Genomic DNA, 17,500 nt, shown 5'->3' with positions numbered 1-17,500 from the left:
AAGCAGTTCCAGAAGTCTCTGCGCTAAAATCAAAGCCCCCGTGGCCATAAAAGCCCCCCAGTCTCCCGACCTCGCCAAATGCGCACGGGGGCAATAAAACCATAAAAACGCCACCGAGCCATCAGGAGTCAGTAGGGGGGGGGGGGGGGGGGGGAAGAAATGATTTCTGCTCTCCTACCTTCGTGGGCACATCTTCCCGCCACCCCGATGCCATCCTCCGGTCCGCGGGGGCTCCCTGACCGCCTCGGTGTGGATTCTCTGGAAGGATTTTCTTCCTCCCCATCATGAAGAAAAAAGTTTTTTCTTATGTTAGGATACTTGTGGGGTGTAAAAAAAATAGCTTGGTGATGGGTGGGAGGTGTGTGTGTGTGTGTGTGTGTGTGTGTGTGTGTGTGTGTGTGTGTGTGTGTGTGTGTGTGTGTGTGTGTGTCGGAGGGGGAGGGGGGTGTCTTCCAAGACGTCTTCTTTCTCCTCCTCTGCTCCTGCCCTCTCCCCGGGCCGAGGGGTCTTGTGTGGGGCTGCCGGGTGACAATAGAGAAGAAGTGTTTAAAGAACCAGTGATTAATGATTTCTTCTTGTATAATTCTCACATTTTTCTTGGGGGGTGCCATCCCCTCCGTCCTGTCCACAAAATAATGGCGGTGAACTTTTTCATGGGGAGGGGGCATCTTTACACAAAAAAAAAACTTCTCTTATTCACATTCACAGAAGCAGCAGAAGGCCGCGATGATAAGGGGGGTGGCGGGTGGGGGGTTAAAAAAAGAATAAGGATTCTTTAGTGGATTTTATTGTGCGCGTTGTCACCCCCGCGCGTAAATTCATTTATTTCCACTCCGGCTGCAAGCGCTCAGGGCTGGAGGGGTTATTGTGGAGGCACAGATGTGTGTGTGTGTGTGTGTGTGTGTGTGTGTGTGTGTGTGTGTGTGTGTGTGTGTGTGTGTGTGTGTGTGTGTGTGTGTGTGTGTGTGTGTGTGTGTGTGTGTGTGTGTGTGTGTGTATGTGTGTGAATATTGGGAAGGGGTTGTGTGTGTAGATGAACCAATATACAGAGCGACAATTACAGCATTCAGACACAAATATTAGTTTATGTGAGAGGAGTCATTCCGCCTGAAGGTGTGTGTGTGTGTGTGTGTGTGTGTGTGTGTGTGTGTGTGTGTGTGTGTGTGTGTGTGTGTGTGTGTGTGTGTGTGTGTGTGTGTGTGTGTGTGTGTGTGTTTATACACACGCACACACACAAACATATATATATGTATACATATATATACACACACATATATACATATATATACATACATTTATATATATATACATAATATAGTACCATTGTATGTACTATGAATTATATACTATAGTACATAGTATATAGGATATAGGATATATCTATATATATATGTATACTATGTACTATATTGTGTGTATATATATAGACATATACTGTATATATATGCCGTATATACATTATATATCTATATATATACATATATTTTTAAAAATATAAATATATATATAAAGAGAGAGAGATATAAGACCGTGTGTGAGTGAGTTAGTGTGTGTGTGTGTGTGTGTGTGTGTGTGTGTGTGTGTGTGTGTGTGTGTGTGTGTGTGTGAGTATGTGTGTGTGTGTGTGTGTGTGTGTGTGTGTGTGTGTGTGTGTGTGTGTGTGTGTGTGTGTGTGTGTGTGTGTGTGTGTGTGTGTGTGTGTGTGTGTGTTCGTGGGGGGAGCCTCTCATAAACAGATAAATGGGCAGAGGGAATCTCTGTGGCAAGAGGCCCAGGGAGAAATCAACCAACAAGTAATAGGGAATCTTCTCCGGGCCGAGGAATACGAGCGGACCAATTTAAGGGGCACACTTTTTTTTGTTTAAAGTTCATGGAGAGGAATGCTATTTTCTCGCTCTCCCCCCTTCTTGCTCTATATTTTTCGATACCTGTTCTAAGAAAAGAAAATGAAAATTAATACGGCAGCCGCGCCTTTCAAAAGAAGCCATTCGTCTTGTTGATTATCTATTTGCTTGTCAGGGTTTGAGCTATGGCGCCGGCCCGCTCCCTTTTTGTAATATATAAAGAAATAAAACACACATGTGCGTCTGCGCCGGTCCACAACACACCGATAGGGAAAAAATACAAAAATTACACTCATTAAAGCATTAGAGGAGCACGAACCGAGAAACTATAATGTTTTTTCTTGAGAACCGGAGGAGGAAGGGAGGTGGGGGGGGGGGTCCCGCACTGTGCGGCTGGCCGGTGAGAGCGCGTCTGAGCAGCCGTTAAATTAACGGGACAACGAGAGTGAAACGGAGGAACGGTTTGTGATTTAAAACGAGATTACGGGACGTAATGTACCAAGATCACTCACGACCGGGACAGATTAATCATCTCAGGCTGCGGATTTTCTCCCGACAGGCCGCTGCGCGTCTGCAGGCAAAACCGACAATGACATAAAATGGAATTATTTGTTGAGCGCGAACGTGGGAGCGCGTGAAAAGAAGCTTTAAATAAACCTTCAGCGTTAAAGCGCGACGAGAGGAGAGAGGAAACGTTAGTGCGGATTATTCTCTACTGAGGGATTATTTCTGTAAAAATAAATTACGATAACAAAATGTAACAGAAACAATTTCGAAACCTTTTATTAATTTAAACTGAACAGTTTTATGAACGCTGACATAACCTGAATAAAATAATAATAATAATAATAAATCCGTCACAGGAATTTAAAAATGGGAGAATAAAAAAAAAACTACTTTTTAAATCATTTATTAACGTTTTATGAATTATTTACAAAATAATACAGTGAGGAAGAATAAGCAGAGAGAGAGAGAGAGAAGCGACTTACATAACGAGGAAGGCAACACACAACAACAATATTGTCATCATCTTCATCGATAACGATCGAGAGGGCTCTTTGGAATGTAAATAAAATAACAACAATTAAAAAATAGCTGCAGAATAAAATATCTATAAGTGACACAAGATGACGGAACAGAGAGAAAGGAGACAGGAAACGATGCACATTTCATGTGCGGAGAAAAAGAGAAAGGAAGAATATGTGATCCGACTGCGCGTCATTAAATTAAATGATTCTAGAAAAGCTCCACAGAAAAGAAAGAAAAACCTTTTCTGTATTGGATGTAATAATAATAATAATAATAATAATAATAATAATAATAATAATAATAATAATAATAATAATAATAATAATAACAACAACAATAATAATAATAATAATAATAATAATATAATAGTTGTTATTAATAATTTGTCACACAATTTCAAAAATATAAAAAGCTCTGAAAGCTATCACTATCAAGCGGGAAAAAAGACCATAAAATAAAAAAATAAAAATATATATCAATACAACTGAGGTAATAGGTACTTATAGTGCTGTTTATAATATGTTCTTGAGCTATTTGTACCAGGATTTTGGTTCTGATATTAGGTTCCTTTGTTTAGGCAGCTTTTATAATAAACCCTGTTTGGTTGGAAATGGAAATGCTTTAATTTAACTTTTCCCTTCATCACCCTGTCAGCGTGTTCCCCTGTTACACAACATCACACAATGAACAATCCACGGACCGCACGACTCATTATCATTCTCAGCAAGAGCATCTTTTTTACAATCAACACTGAATTCATAAAATAAACTAATTACAAATTAGAAAAGCTAGATTTTGTCATTTCAAACAAAACCGGAAATACCTTAAAAATAATAACAACAATAGAAAAACTGTCATTCTGTCATTTTAGAGGTTATAACGGTGGAGTACCGGGATATAAAAGCGTGTGTGTGTGTGCGTGCGTGCGTGCGTGTGTGTGTGTGTGTGTGTGTGTGTGCATGTGTGTGTGTGTGTGTGTGTGTGTGTGTGTGTGTGTGTGTGTGTGTGTGTGTGTGTGTGGGATAGGAATACTTGTCTTGACAAAACGAGACTTCCATTTATTACACGCGTGTGCGTGAGTGGGGTGGGGAGGGTGAAGGGTAGTGGTTTTAGTGAGGGGGGCAGGAGGGCAAATGAAGAGAGCCACGGTGCCCCCCCCCCTGCTTTGTAGCCGCAGAGTAAACATGACAAATGGGCCCAGAGTTTGGCGTGATTAAAGATGAAAACGAGGATCCATCTGCGCCAGAGACACGCATCGGGTAGGGAGAAGGACGAGAGACGCCTCATGCAGGGGGGGTTCAGCCGCGGGTCCGCTGTCTTCTCTCGGTCACATGGATGCAGGGGGGGACCGGCAGAAACGGACAGAGAGGCGGTGAAAGAAACGCGTAAAAGCAAAAAGGCGACCGCTTCATGTTCACTCATCAGTTTCCTTCTTCTGCTGCTATTTCACCGTGTTATAAACGGACCCCCCCGCGCCCTCACCCCGTCCTAACGTCATGTTATAACATCAGCACAGATCAGGGCCCAACAAGACATCCTTCCTTCCCTCCAGACCAAGGCGCTGTTCTGGTCCAAAGTGCGGTAACGGTAACGGAAAGGAGCCCCGTGGGGGGGCTATAGGGGTCCGGAGCGGGTCTGGGGGCCGCTCAGAGCCTGGGAGTTCGTGCTGCTCCCCCCGGAGCGGACCTTGGTGTTGGGCAGCTTGTGGTCCTTCTTCCACTTCATCCTCCGGTTCTGGAACCAGATCTTGATCTGGCGCTCCGACAGGCAGAGCGTGTGCGCGATCTCCACTCTGCGCCTGCGCGTCAGGTAGCGGTTGTAGTGGAACTCCTTCTCCAGCTCCAGGACCTGCTGCCGGGTGTAGGCCGTCCGGGAGCGCTTCGGCTCCCCCCCCGAGAAGCTGGTGCTCACTGCCGGGGAAGAAGGAGAGTCAGGATCAGCAGCAGGCAGGGAGGGGTTACTGCAATACTGGCATACTAATAGTACTAGTACTATACTACTACTACTATTACTATAGTATTAATACCAGTACTGGCATACTAATAGTACTAGTACTATACTACTACTACTATTACTATAGTATTAATACCAGTACTGGCATACTAATAGTACTAGTACTATACTACTACTACTATTACTATAGTATTAATACCAGTACTGGCATACTAATACTACTAGTACTATACTACTACTACTATTACTATAGTATTAATACCAGTACTGGCATACTAATACTACTAGTACTATAACACTACTACTATTACTATAGTATTAATACCAGTACTGGCATACTAATACTACTAGTACTATAATACTACTACTATTACTATATTATTAATACCAGTACTGACACTACCAATACTAGTAGTAGTACTAATACTACTAATAATGGCATACTAATACTACCAGTACTATAATACTAGTATAACTAATACTAATACTACTAATACTGACCTACTACTACTACTACTACAAAACTAATACTGGCCTCCTAATATTACTATTACTATTAATATTACTATTACCATTACTACTGACATACAAATACAACTATTACTACTACTAAAATACTACTATTATTTGTAGGCTGGTGGTAGCCTACAAATAATAATAACTGGCCAACAAATACTACTATACTACAGTGTTACTGCTATTACCACGCTACTAATACTACTATTACTACTATTAATACTGGCCTACTAATACTACTATTCCAATTACTACTACCGCTGGCCTACAAATACTACCATTACTGTTACTACTACTAGCTCACTAACACTACTATAACTACTACTGGCCTACCACTAGTACTACTAGTAGTAGTAGTAGTACTAGTAGTACTACTAGTAGTACTAGTATCCATTGTTGTTACAAGCTGTTTAAAATAATGAGTTTTTCAGATTTAATCTCTGATAATAACTGTTATTATTAATTTACAGTCACCAGATTAACTATTATTATACAGCTGGTTAGAGTTAATCCAGTAACACACCAGTCTGGTTAGAGTTAATCCAGTATTTCTAACACGTTAACTCGTCTCTCACAGGAGGGGGGCAGAGAGCCGCTCTGACGCGTCTCTGACTGAATCCTCTCTCCCGTCCGACATTCTGGATTATTCTGGATTATTCTGGATTATTCTGGGTTTGTTTGCGTGAAAATGCTCTACTGTTTGTTGTCTACACATCTGAACACGTGTGATCAGGGGTGATCAGGGGTGATCAGGGGGTGATCGGGGGGGTGATCGGGGTGTGATCAGGGTGTGATCGGGGGGTGATCGGGGTGTGATCAGGGGTGATCAGGGTGTGATCGGGGGGTGATCGGGGTGTGATCAGGGGTGATCAGGGTGTCCTTTAGCCCCCACTGACGCCGGTGTGCTTGTGACCGTTAGAGTGACGACCGGATGAAAGGCGGACGATCCGTGAGAACATCCGTGGACACGGAGGCTGCAGGCCGGGCGGAGGGAGCCGTGGGTGTGGGCTGCAGCACGACGGCACTGGAAGGTGGACTGGAAGGATTGTACAAATCCCAGAATGTATCGGACATCGGTGTGAAGCATCCTAACCCACTCAGGGAGGGGGGACAGACCCTCGTCTCTCGGTGCAGTGACTGTTAATGTGGCGTTGTGTTTGTGCGCACAGACGCGCTCCGGATCGGAGCCGCTCGGTTCTACATTAGTGTTTTACGACTGGCTCCATAAACATGAATATTTCATCTGCCATAACCCCCCCCCCCCTGGAACAACGAGCAGGGAAGGAAGTACACCGTTTATACAACCCGACCACTTAAAATCAAATTACCAAAGCATAAAGCTAACTTATGGCCCGGTCAGGTTGTCATGAGGAGAGGAATCAGAGCACAGATCGGATTTAAAGGCACCTCAGCAAAGAGGTGTAATAAAAATTTATGGGGGGTGTAATTATATTGGCCTTGCAAACAGACGATCGTAAATCTTGACCCAAGGGCTACTCTTCTGCTCCGGCGCAGGGAGAGGGGGGGGAGCCGTACATTTGGACGGGGGACACCTCGCTGCCTGCTCGGCTTCAGGCTGCACAAAGGCGACGCAGAGAGGGGGGGGGGGGCAGGGAGAGGTTTGCATGCAGCACTCACCGATGTTCACATGGACCTTCTTCATCCACGGGTACACCACCGGGTCCTTCCGGCCGCCGGCGGGGGAGGACGCGCTCTGGCCGCAGGACGGAGGAGGAGGAGGAGGGGGCGGGCTGGGTGTCACCGAGTCGCAGCGGTGGCTCTGCTCCGGGACGGGGGTGCTCTGCAACCCCGACGGGGGTAGGACGTGACCCCGAGGGGACATCACCACCGACACCGACGCGGGCTGCGCCGTGCGCTGGCACGGCGTGAAGGGCGGCTCGGCGCGCTGCTGGTGGAGCGGGTGGTGCTGCTGGTGGTGCTGGTGGGGGTGGGGGTGGTAGAGAGAGTCCGAGGGGAAGGCGGCGGGCTCCTGCCGCTGGGAGCTGTAGTAGTCCGGAGAGTGGCTGGGCAGATAGTCGCTCTGGGAGTATTCCTCACACGGGGGGAACTTCGGGTCCACATAGTTGGAGTTGATCAAATAGGAGCTCATGGCCATTAACGGGGGGGCTTTTTGTGGAAACGCGCCGACTCGGAAAATATAAAACTAAAATTTATTTCTCATCCCTTCACTCTTCGGTTATTCCTGTTCGCTGAACCCTCCTTCTTTTCTGTCAAGTGAACAAAGTTAAGAAGCCACGTGACGCAGCCGGCCAATGGCACGCCTTCAGGATGGACCCCGGATAAGGAAATGGGATTAAGCGTATCCACGGCCCCCCACCCCACCTCCACGCGCACCCGCACACAGCCTCAGTCTGTGCGCAACTGCAGTTTTACAATACTTTCCTCTCCCCCTCCTCTCATTTTACCACTTCGGTGTGTGTGTGTGTGTGTGTGTGTGTGTGTGTGTGTGTGTGTGTGTGTGTGTGTGTGTGTGTGTGTGTGTGTGTGTGTGCGCGCGCGCAGCACACGTCGGTACACAAGCCACTCCAAACACACAATTAACAACAACAAAAAAAGCGCGGGTGTGACACGACGAACACACACGTCTATACACTCCAGGACACACACCAGCAGTAAAGAGCAGAACAGATGACAGGTTGTGTTTTATCACACACACACACACACACACACACACACACACACACACACACACACACACACACACACACACACACACACACACACACACACACACAAACTGCTTCCTCTGTTTCAGCTTCTGGCTTCACTTCAAATAGAAAAGGAGAAGAAAATATGAATCATCAGAAGGAATTAAAGTGGCGCCTGGATGACCGTGTGTGTGTGTGTGTGTGTGTGTGTGTGTGTGTGTGTGTGTGTGTGTGTGTGTGTGTGTGTGTGTGTGTGTGTGTGTGTGTGTGTGTGTGTGTGTGTGTGTTTTAAGCTGCTGTTTAAATCGCTAATAACGAGGGCTGAGAGTGGCCTGCGCCGCCACCCAGCAGCAGGAGCTCCGTGTCAGAGATAAATTTGCCTTGTTTAGGATCGATAGAAAATTCATCAACTAATTCAGGCAGCGCGGCCTCCTAAATCACGGCAGGTTTTTTTTTTTTTTTGCATTAGGAGCGAGAATCAGCGCTGTGGCCCTCTTGTTTAAACAGTTACAACAGCCTCATTCCGCCTTTAACTGCCCCGTGCATGGTAATTCCACCTCGGATGGAGCCACACAAGCATGAACAAATAGGAATGACAATCCCCCGCGCCCCACCCGGACCGATCTGCCCTTTACCTGCGCCTTTAGCGCACAGATGGGGCTCCGTCCATCCTCCTCTACATCTCCCAGCTCACCATCGTTTCACCACAGAATATGTGACACTGCGTGAGTCTGAGTCTGCATTCACTTCAAAAATAAAATAAAAAATGCTGAACATGAGATGAAGTGTCCACACGCGTAAAGTACACCCTTAGCATCGTAAAGAATCCACCCAGCATGTTCACAGTTAAATCCCTCTGGACCGGAATCTGCGTCGTTTGCATGGCTTCAACTACAACCAGAAAATATTCTGCAAAACACCTGAGATTAATGGGATTAATGCGTGTCAACCAGAACCAAAATAATCCGCAATTACTGCAGAAGAAAACAAACAAACAAACAAACAAACAAACTAATGGGCGACAAGATGGAGAAATCAGCCCTTTGTTTCCACAAAACTGACCGTCTCAAAAAACCCCCACCCACCCACACACACACACACACACACACACACACACACACACATACACTCCCCCAGCTGTAACGTCCAGCCACCATTTTTCAACAAGAAATATCAGGAGCGCGTTTCGGCCTCTCTCTGGCCTTTCACACCACAGACATAAAGCTCTCAGGATTTAAGGGAGTTTCTCTGCTCTGATGTCAAAATAACCACCGGGTCACGCAACAAATACACGCGTGTGTGTGTGTGTGTGTGTGTGTGTGTGTGTGTGTGTGTGTGTGTGTGTGTGTGTGTGTGTGTGTGTGTGTGTGTGTGTGTGTGTGTGTGTGTGTGTGTGATGAGTGAAAATAAAGCCACTCGGATCACATGAATTCAAACGTGTTTAAATGTCATTCGTTAAACAACCGTCTCCTCTCCTCTGTGCGTCCGATCCATCGCTGTCGTTGTGTATACATCCACTATATACTCCCCTAGAAGCGAATTTGTGATTGTTTTAATGACTGTTACACAAATCCGGATCTACAGGGTAGATATAGAAGACAGTGGCTCTCTGGAGGCGCACAGTTACTCCGTCGATAGACTTTTATTGCTTTCATAAACTCCCTGTCGCAGCCACACTGGAATAATTCCATCCATCTGTACAGTCTCTGACCTCTAACCCCCTCACTGCTGGGGGGATCTGGGAAATGAAGTTATGATGCTGTGACACTTCCTGCAACTCAAGGACGACGATTAAGACGAAAACGAAAGGAGATATTAAAATAGAAAAAACATTTTCTCCTTCTGAAGGATGGAACTGTTCAGGAAATAAACGACAGCTGCTCATAGGAGATTTTATACAGCCGGGAAAAAATATTTCCATTCGAGGAACAAAAAGAAAGAAAACGAAATACATTTAAATACAGAATTAACAACAAGGTGTTTAATTTATGTGAACTGGATTTAATAATTACATTTTAGTTGTTACAAACGAGTAATATGACTTATTGTGAATTAAAAATGTGTTATTATAATTCTATTATTTTACAGTGCAGAAGGGATTAAGTTACATATATTATTACTTATTAATAATATGTATTTCATTATTGAATCTATTACAATTTTAGTTGGCTACTTTCCCACTAATCTACTAATTCCTTACATTAGAAAATGTTCGTTACCTAAATAAAATTAAAATACAACAGTTGATAGCACCAAAGGAGAAAAAATTGGCAGCTCCAATCGTTGACCGTTTTAATAGAATGAACACAATTAAATAAAAGTAAAAGATAAATCGCTTGACCAGCGAAACTCGGTCCTATTAAATATGTTCCGACTGGTCTGTCTGACGAATGGATTGAGCGATGCATAAATGAATAAATGTCCCTTCAGCGGGAAATTAATGGCGGACTGTTTCAAAAGTCTAAGGCCCAAATGATCAGATTAAAAATGATCTGAAAAGTTTCTTTTTTTCTCTCTTTCTTTCTTTCTTGCATTCATTCACTTAAATAAAAACAATTATTATTATTATTATTATTATTATTATTATTATTATTATTATTATTATTATTATTATTATTATTAATAATAATAATAATAATAATAATAATAATAATAATAATAATAATAAATAAATAAATAAAAAAGTCTGACTCTAATAATATAATATAATATAATATAATATAATATAATATAATATAATATAATATAATATAATATAATATAATATAATATAATATAATATAATATAATAAAACAATACAATAATAATAACAGTATTTCTCATTTCCCATTACCAGCTCTTCAGAAGTGAAGGTGTTTTTGTGGAGATGTTTTCTTGATTTCTTTGTGCTCCACATTGATCTGGTGACACCGACACTCCCTCCCTGCTGCAGGCAATATTGCTGTCCTCCGAAAGGCGCTCATACATCACAGACTGGACAACAAAGGCAGATGCTAACATCTTCATGACCCCCTGTTCATCTGTATGCCTGATTCTTTTATGTATTTATTTATTCTGAAAATAAAAAAAAAGTGAGAATATGTACATTCTTTATTTCTTCGTTCTTTTTTTGTCATTTCTCATTTTGTAATGTTTATTTCCGATGCCAAACACTATGGTCTCTAATTTATGCTCCTCGGGTGCAGGTGTGGGTGTGCTTCTGTCACCTTGACCTCCCGCTCTGCTGCGGGTCAGCACAGGTATCGATCAAGGTGTGTTAAGTCTGACTGCGACACTTCCCTTCCCTCTGTCAAGTTTGTCAGCAGCAGCCTTTCAGTTCAACTTGAGTGATATCCGGCTGCAGGTGGAGGTGTGTGCGCACCGACGCGCTCACAGACAGTCCAGACAGGAACGAAGTGCGTGACTATCAGAGCCTATTGGAAGCCTATGGCAACCTTTTGTGAGTTCAAAACCAAACTGATGAGCATGTTTTTTGTGTTTATGTGCAATAAAATACAATTCACTCCATTTTCGAATTTGACTGTGTGTCTATTTTGGCCCAAAAAACTCCTTGAAAAGTGGCCTAAATGACACAAACTGTATATAATTATATTAGAAGCCTGTAGCAAACATTTTGGAGCTCAAAAAATTCGATGAGCATGTTTTTGGTTTTTATGTGCAAAAAATACAATTTATCCATTTTTAAATTTGACTGTGTGTGTCTATTTTGCCCTAATATGTCAATATAATAAGTTACAGGGAATATAAACTATCTCTTCATAGAAGTTGTGCTGAAGATAAATATACCAAGCATGGGTATTTTTAATTTATTTTTAATGTGGCATAGAGACAAATATCAAAAGTGCCAGAAAACGGCCAAAATAGGTCAGGGAAAGAATGAAATGTCTGTAATTTCATGAGAGCGTCTCCTCAGAATGCTAAATGCGTCCTCACAAAACAAACAGGAGCCTCCACTTTGTGATTAGTGGCTTTAAATACACTGATATTAGTCTGGAAATTCACATCCTGATATTTAACCCACCAACAGCCCAGCGCTGTAGTGAGAACAGTTTGTGCGTCTCGTAACATTTAGATGTCATCCTCACAATTACTGGAAAAGACATACGGTGAGTGGGAAAGGTCAGCATATCTGGATTTACACATGTGACTTTTATTGCGGGTCAATCCCGTTTACAGCTCCAACACCAACACGTTCATGCGGGTTGAAAGGGTTTTGGAGGGAGGGCGTGAAATAAAAAGCAATAAAATTTTGTGTCGAGCGGAAGAGAGCGCGGGTAAATAAATAACTTTTAAAAAACCTCTCACAATTTATGACCTTTCCGACTAGCTTGTCCGATCAGAAGCTCTTCGAATTCAGTCGTTGTTGGCAAAGCCGCAGAAAAACGCATCGCTCTCAACTTCAGCTTCGCGACAAACTGGGACTAAATCTTTGTCTTAAACGGATTTATTTTAAGGACTATCAAGGTAAGTCATTGCTGCTATCGAGCCGGGAGCCGTTTCATTATAAGGGGATAAATAGTGAGATTTATTAGTGAAGAATAAATGGCTCCTGCAGGCTGCTTAATGCGTAAATAGGCTAGTTTATGATACTAGATTAAAATCAGGCCTGAAAGAAGTGATCACGGTGAGAGAGATTTCATGGGCTCACGTTTAAAAAAAAAATCGTCCTGAAAAATGACACGGAGGGTTTTTTCTTCGATGAGAAATTTAAAAAGGAGCACAATGAAGGGTTAAACGGCCTCATTGTCGAACTTGTCAACCTGCTGAAATATCACCGCGGTGAAGAAGCTGAGCAGCGAGAGGAGAAATGTGTTTTGGAGCCTTTGTGCAATTTGAAAAATACATGGAGGTCTGCTCCTCTGGTGATTGTCATGCAAAGCGCGCAGAGGCCTCAGAGCTCTCCGGTGTCTGCTGCGCGTCTCCAGCTCCACTCGGATCACAGGGAGAAATTAATTTCACGTTGTGGATCACAGACCAGCAGTGAAAAATGTTTGCGCATGATCAGACGCCAACTGCAGCGCGTTCAGGACCGCGCCTTCTGTTTTTACGCGTGAAGCTGAACCTCCAGCCGCACAGCTGATGGACCTCCTGACGTCTCCTGACGGCTAACCTGCTGCTAACCCGGCTAACCTGCTGCTAACCCGGCTAACCTGCTGCTAACCCGGCTAACCTGCGTTGCAGTCACTCTGTTTCATTTTCCTTTCAAATTGGAAACGCGCAATAGGAATGTACAAATGGAAATAATGGTAATAAGATCCACTCTCTGGCATCAATTGTTGATTTCCACATCTGACAGGGAATCAGAGGCCTGTTTGATCCGGTGGGGGGTGGGAGCGCAGAGCTGAAGGAGCTCCGGTAACACCTCCCGGTAGAATCTGAGCATTTATTCCACGTGGAAGAATCGATTTATTAATAAATCAGCAGGAAAACGAACTCCTGAATCCTTTGATGTGTTCCACATCACGTGTCTAAGCCCCGCCCTCCTCTTCCACACCAACAACAGGAATAAACATCAGGTCAAACCGACAGACGAGAGGATTTCTAGAATAATTGGATTTTTGCTCACCTATCTAAAATTGAGGAGGAGGGGGGGGTTCTCAGTTACAGCTAAAACCAATATTATCGTTTAAATGTCTGTCATTCACCCCGACCCCCCAGTGGGCCGACTAATTACCCAGTGAGGGTGGAACTATAGGAGAGGAATTGACGCGCAAAAAACGAATCCTAAAATTCAACCCCCCCCCCACAGCCAGTGTGTGTTAATGAATTTATAAAGTCATCATCAAACGTCTGGGAATCAGGGTTGGGGAGGGAGGGGAGGATGGGGAGGGGGCTGATCCCGCAACACGTGATGTTGTCCTTCCTCCCAGCATGGTCAAAGCACCTGCCACACACACACACACACACACACACACACACACACACACACACACACACACACACACACACACACACACACACACACACACACACACACACACACACACACACACACACACACACACAACATAAGCAGCCGCAGCATTTTTATTTTTTGTACTCACTCCTCTGCAGTTCGCGGATCCGCCCTCCTTTCTCGCGGCGTCACGACCGTTCCAGCCGTTTTTTCCCGTCGGAACATTTTCTCCTCTTTTTGCTCCTCGTTACGTTTTTTCCAACAAACCGGCAGCTGGTTCTCCTCAGAGGACTCCTCCCGCTCTACACCTCCGTCCCCTTCTCTCTCCCCTTCTCCCCGGCGCCACAGGTCGCTCCAGCGCCTCGGAATCCTCCGTCGTGTCTTATAAAATGAGTCATTTCCCGCCGACACCCCCTCGTTGGTTTCGGTCTCAGGTGAAGCGTGAAGCTTGACCGCGTCCAGCCCGGATCAGTCAGCATCCGCCTCTAAATAAACCGCGTTAGAGGTGATAATCTGGCGCAAACAGATGAACGCGTCACCGGATCGAGTCCTCCGTGCGTAAAAGACCCGACCGAACCGTGTCAGGAAAACCCCCCCTTGCCAGTGGCCATGCCCAGTATTTCCCGGTTTCCCAGCGAGCCGTTTGGGGCTGAGGGAGCCCGAGCAGGGCTACTGTGGAGACTGGGGGCTCTTTGAGGCATTAAGTGTTGTGTGTGTGTGTGTGTGTGTGTGTGTGTGTGTGTGTGTGTGTGTGTGTGTGTGTGTGTGTGTGTGTGTGTGCGTGTGCGTGCGTGCGTGGACTCAAGTTTTCAAATTAATCTGCCAGTTTGGCACACTCTTTGTTTTACGGGCAAGGCGTGTCACCCCGCGTCCCCGGTACACATTTTAATACTGGTGAGACGCGCTGACCTCCCGTTCACCCCAACCCCCCCATCTTTCTCTCTCTCTTTCTCTCACCCCCCTCCCTTTTCCACACCCTTTCCTTCTGCCATTTCCACCTCTCTCTTACTCCCTTCTCTCACTCATTCCGTCGTTCTATCATCCTGCCCCCCCCCCCCCACCCGAGTTGGAGTCATTACTAGGAAGAAAAATGGTCAGTAGATGTGATGGAGGGAGGGGCCTTTCTCTCTCACACACATATTTTCCTTTTCTTCCAGGATCATTTCTCCTTTTCCTTTTGTTGTATAAATATAAATTGCGCCACTGACGCGTCGCGCACACAAGCAGCGCAAACGTTCCTCCGAAGCCGTGAACATTTGGACAAAAACGTGCTTATTTTAAATTATTTAGTAGACATGAAGGTTTCTCCTGCCTGCCCCCACCTGGAGATCAGACCCAGAGGTATCAGGTGGATTTCTATTCATGTTATTTGACTCTGCAACTATCGATTATCTCTTAAGGAGTAAACTGCATCCATACGTCCGCCTCGCCCCCTCCGCTGGTACTTTCATTATATTTATACATTTTGCACTTGGAACACAAACACAGACGTAGGTGTGCCGTTCTGTCTTTCTCATATACATATTAATGTTCTACAGATTCTTAAAAAACGAGGATAAATGCACAGAAAGTCTCTTTCTGGTGAGGTTTTAGAAAGGCCAAAGTCCCCCCAGATGATTAGAATTCATGGCCCACAGCCCCACGTTTGGCAGACCGGCAGGCGCGTTCTCAGCAGCCTAAATTGAATTAATTTGTTGAACTCAGGTTGAACCTTTATGACGGAATCTGTAATGTCGTTATTCGCCCATTACCTTTTTAGATATGGGATGGAGCCACGCCGGGCAGTAAGCAGGTTTAATATAGAGCCCAACGAGTTATCAGTTTGCCTCTATTTGGCCACTCATTCTCTCTTCCTCATTTAAATGTAAAGCACACCGCAGATGGTGTGAAGATGGAATTCAGTTTAGTTTTGTTTCGGATTGTTGAAGTAAAACAGCAGTTTTAAAAAAAAGAAAGCAAACAGGAAGAAGAAAAAAATAAAAATAATATTTGGTAATTTTTTTTATCAATGCTGAGTTGAGTTATTATTATTACTAATATTATTGTTGTTATTGTTATATTATTTTTAGTATTAATATTAATTTTATTTTAAACTACTTTATTATTTTTATTATTATTATTATTATTAATAAATAATGATATAATTACTGGGAGACTATTGATACAAATATTTGTTAAGAAAGAAAGAAGAAAAGAAAGCACCTCCTCCATCTGAGGGTGATGAGGTCAGACATTAATCTTGCAGTGGAAAAAGCAGATAAGCAGTAATATTTTATGGATGGTGAGAGAGATAAGGAGGATTTTTGACAGGCTTGTTGTGATAAGGCCGAGAAGAGGAAGAGGAAGAGGATGAAGGATATATAATTAGCTTCAACACTACATGAAACAGGACCAACACACACCAAGAGAGGGAACAAACTACTTACTAATCAATTATATCCCATAATGTTTTCACTGGATGTTGATTTAAATACTCTGTTTGTCACAATCTGTTCATTTGTTCTTTTGGTGGCCGTTCAGAAGCTTTCTGATTAGGATTACAGGACTACTGTAATCTGTAACGTTTAAAATGATTTGGAATATAATCTGGAAACGTTCATCTCTGGATTTACAAACTGAATCCATATGAAGGAGAAACGTTCACCGGCGTTAACAAACACCTGCACCCCCCCTCCCAGACACCCCCTCACCTCCTCCATGTCACCGAATACCTTCCGCCCCCCCCACCCCTCCATTTTTCCTCTTTCTTCCCCTTCATCTCCCTCTCTCTGCAGCAGGAGGAGCTTTTCTTTTGTTACCGGGGGAGGGAAGGTCAGGCCTTCACCTCTCCTTTGCCTCCTGCTATCATCTCTGTCATCTGTGCCCCCCTCCCTCCCTTTTTTGTCTCTGACATACAGAAATAGGTCTGGAGTGGAATGAGTGAGGAAAGGCGAGGGCGGAACTCACGAACGGCAGTGAACTTTTGACCCCTCAACTCTGTGACCCCTCTGCTGACGCGATGGGATGGCCCTCAGCCTGCGCGTGCACGCATGCGCGCCTCCTGATAGGAACTGTGGCTGCTTCTGGGTCCCCCCCCCCCCCCCCCCCAGGAGCGCAGAGAGAAAACGAACGAAAAAGCTGCGATAGTTTTCTGTTTTTGATTCACTTGAACTGCCTCTGACTAACGGAGAAGAGCTAAATAAATATGATCAATCAGGATCAATGAGTTGATCAATAAGGTGATCGATACGGGAGTCAGAAACGAGCTTCTTAAAGGGACTATTTTTCTGTGAGCGCGGAAGGATCTCCTCGTCCCTCACCGTTCATCACCCGCGGATGAAGGTGACGTTTCTGACAGGTGTGTGTAAACAGACGCGCGAGCCTGTGGCGGGTTATCGTGAAAGGGGCGCGCGAGCGGGGAGCGGAGCTCGTGACCGCCGCGGGGTTTGGAGGCTGCGTCCTATTGGTCTGAAGCGGGCTCTGGTGGCGGCGCGGGGGAGCTGCACCTCCGCTGCACACACACACACACACACACACACACACACACACACACACACACACACACACACACACACACACACACACACACACACACACACACACACAAATAATC

The 17,500-nt window shown here is 44.5% G+C and overlaps 2 protein-coding genes across 5 annotated transcripts in view; both read right to left on the bottom strand.

Annotated features, from left to right (window-relative positions):
* hoxb3a (homeobox B3a) overlaps window positions 1-17,500 on the bottom strand; it is an 83,972-nt gene that overhangs the window by 39,668 nt on the left and 26,804 nt on the right. For 2 of the 4 annotated variants that reach the window (XM_068336241.1, XM_068336244.1), the window contains exons 1-2: window positions 14,057-14,567; window positions 179-518 (exon numbers count right to left, since the gene is read on the bottom strand). In XM_068336241.1, coding sequence (XP_068192342.1) covers window positions 179-192 — 14 coding nt within the window. In that variant the 5' untranslated portion in view covers window positions 193-518; window positions 14,057-14,567. Of the gene's footprint in view, window positions 1-178; window positions 519-14,056; window positions 14,568-17,500 lie in introns of those variants that run through there. The other 2 variants (XM_068336242.1, XM_068336243.1) reach the window with 1 other exon arrangement.
* hoxb4a (homeobox B4a) lies at window positions 2,609-7,767 on the bottom strand. The gene is made up of 2 exons (XM_068336260.1): window positions 6,981-7,767; window positions 2,609-4,783 (listed from the first exon to the last, which is right to left on the bottom strand). Exons 1-2 carry the CDS (start codon window positions 7,456-7,458, stop codon window positions 4,488-4,490), a joined length of 774 nt encoding a protein of 257 aa, XP_068192361.1. The 5' UTR covers window positions 7,459-7,767; the 3' UTR covers window positions 2,609-4,487.

Source organism: Antennarius striatus, chromosome 16, assembly GCF_040054535.1.
Source record: "Antennarius striatus isolate MH-2024 chromosome 16, ASM4005453v1, whole genome shotgun sequence".
Classification (NCBI taxonomy): domain Eukaryota; kingdom Metazoa; phylum Chordata; class Actinopteri; order Lophiiformes; family Antennariidae; genus Antennarius; species Antennarius striatus.
This window is presented reverse-complemented; position numbering and strand designations above follow the sequence as displayed.

Bases quoted from the DNA above. Each gene is read 5' to 3' on its own strand.
- hoxb4a (XM_068336260.1), bottom strand. From the start codon at position 7,458: ATGGCCATGAGCTCCTATTTGATCAACTCCAACTATGTGGACCCGAAG. The intron at 4,784-6,980 runs GTGAGTGCTGCA...CTTCCCCGGCAG, and splicing joins GAAGGTCCATGTGAACATCG to TGAGCACCAGCTTCTCGGGG.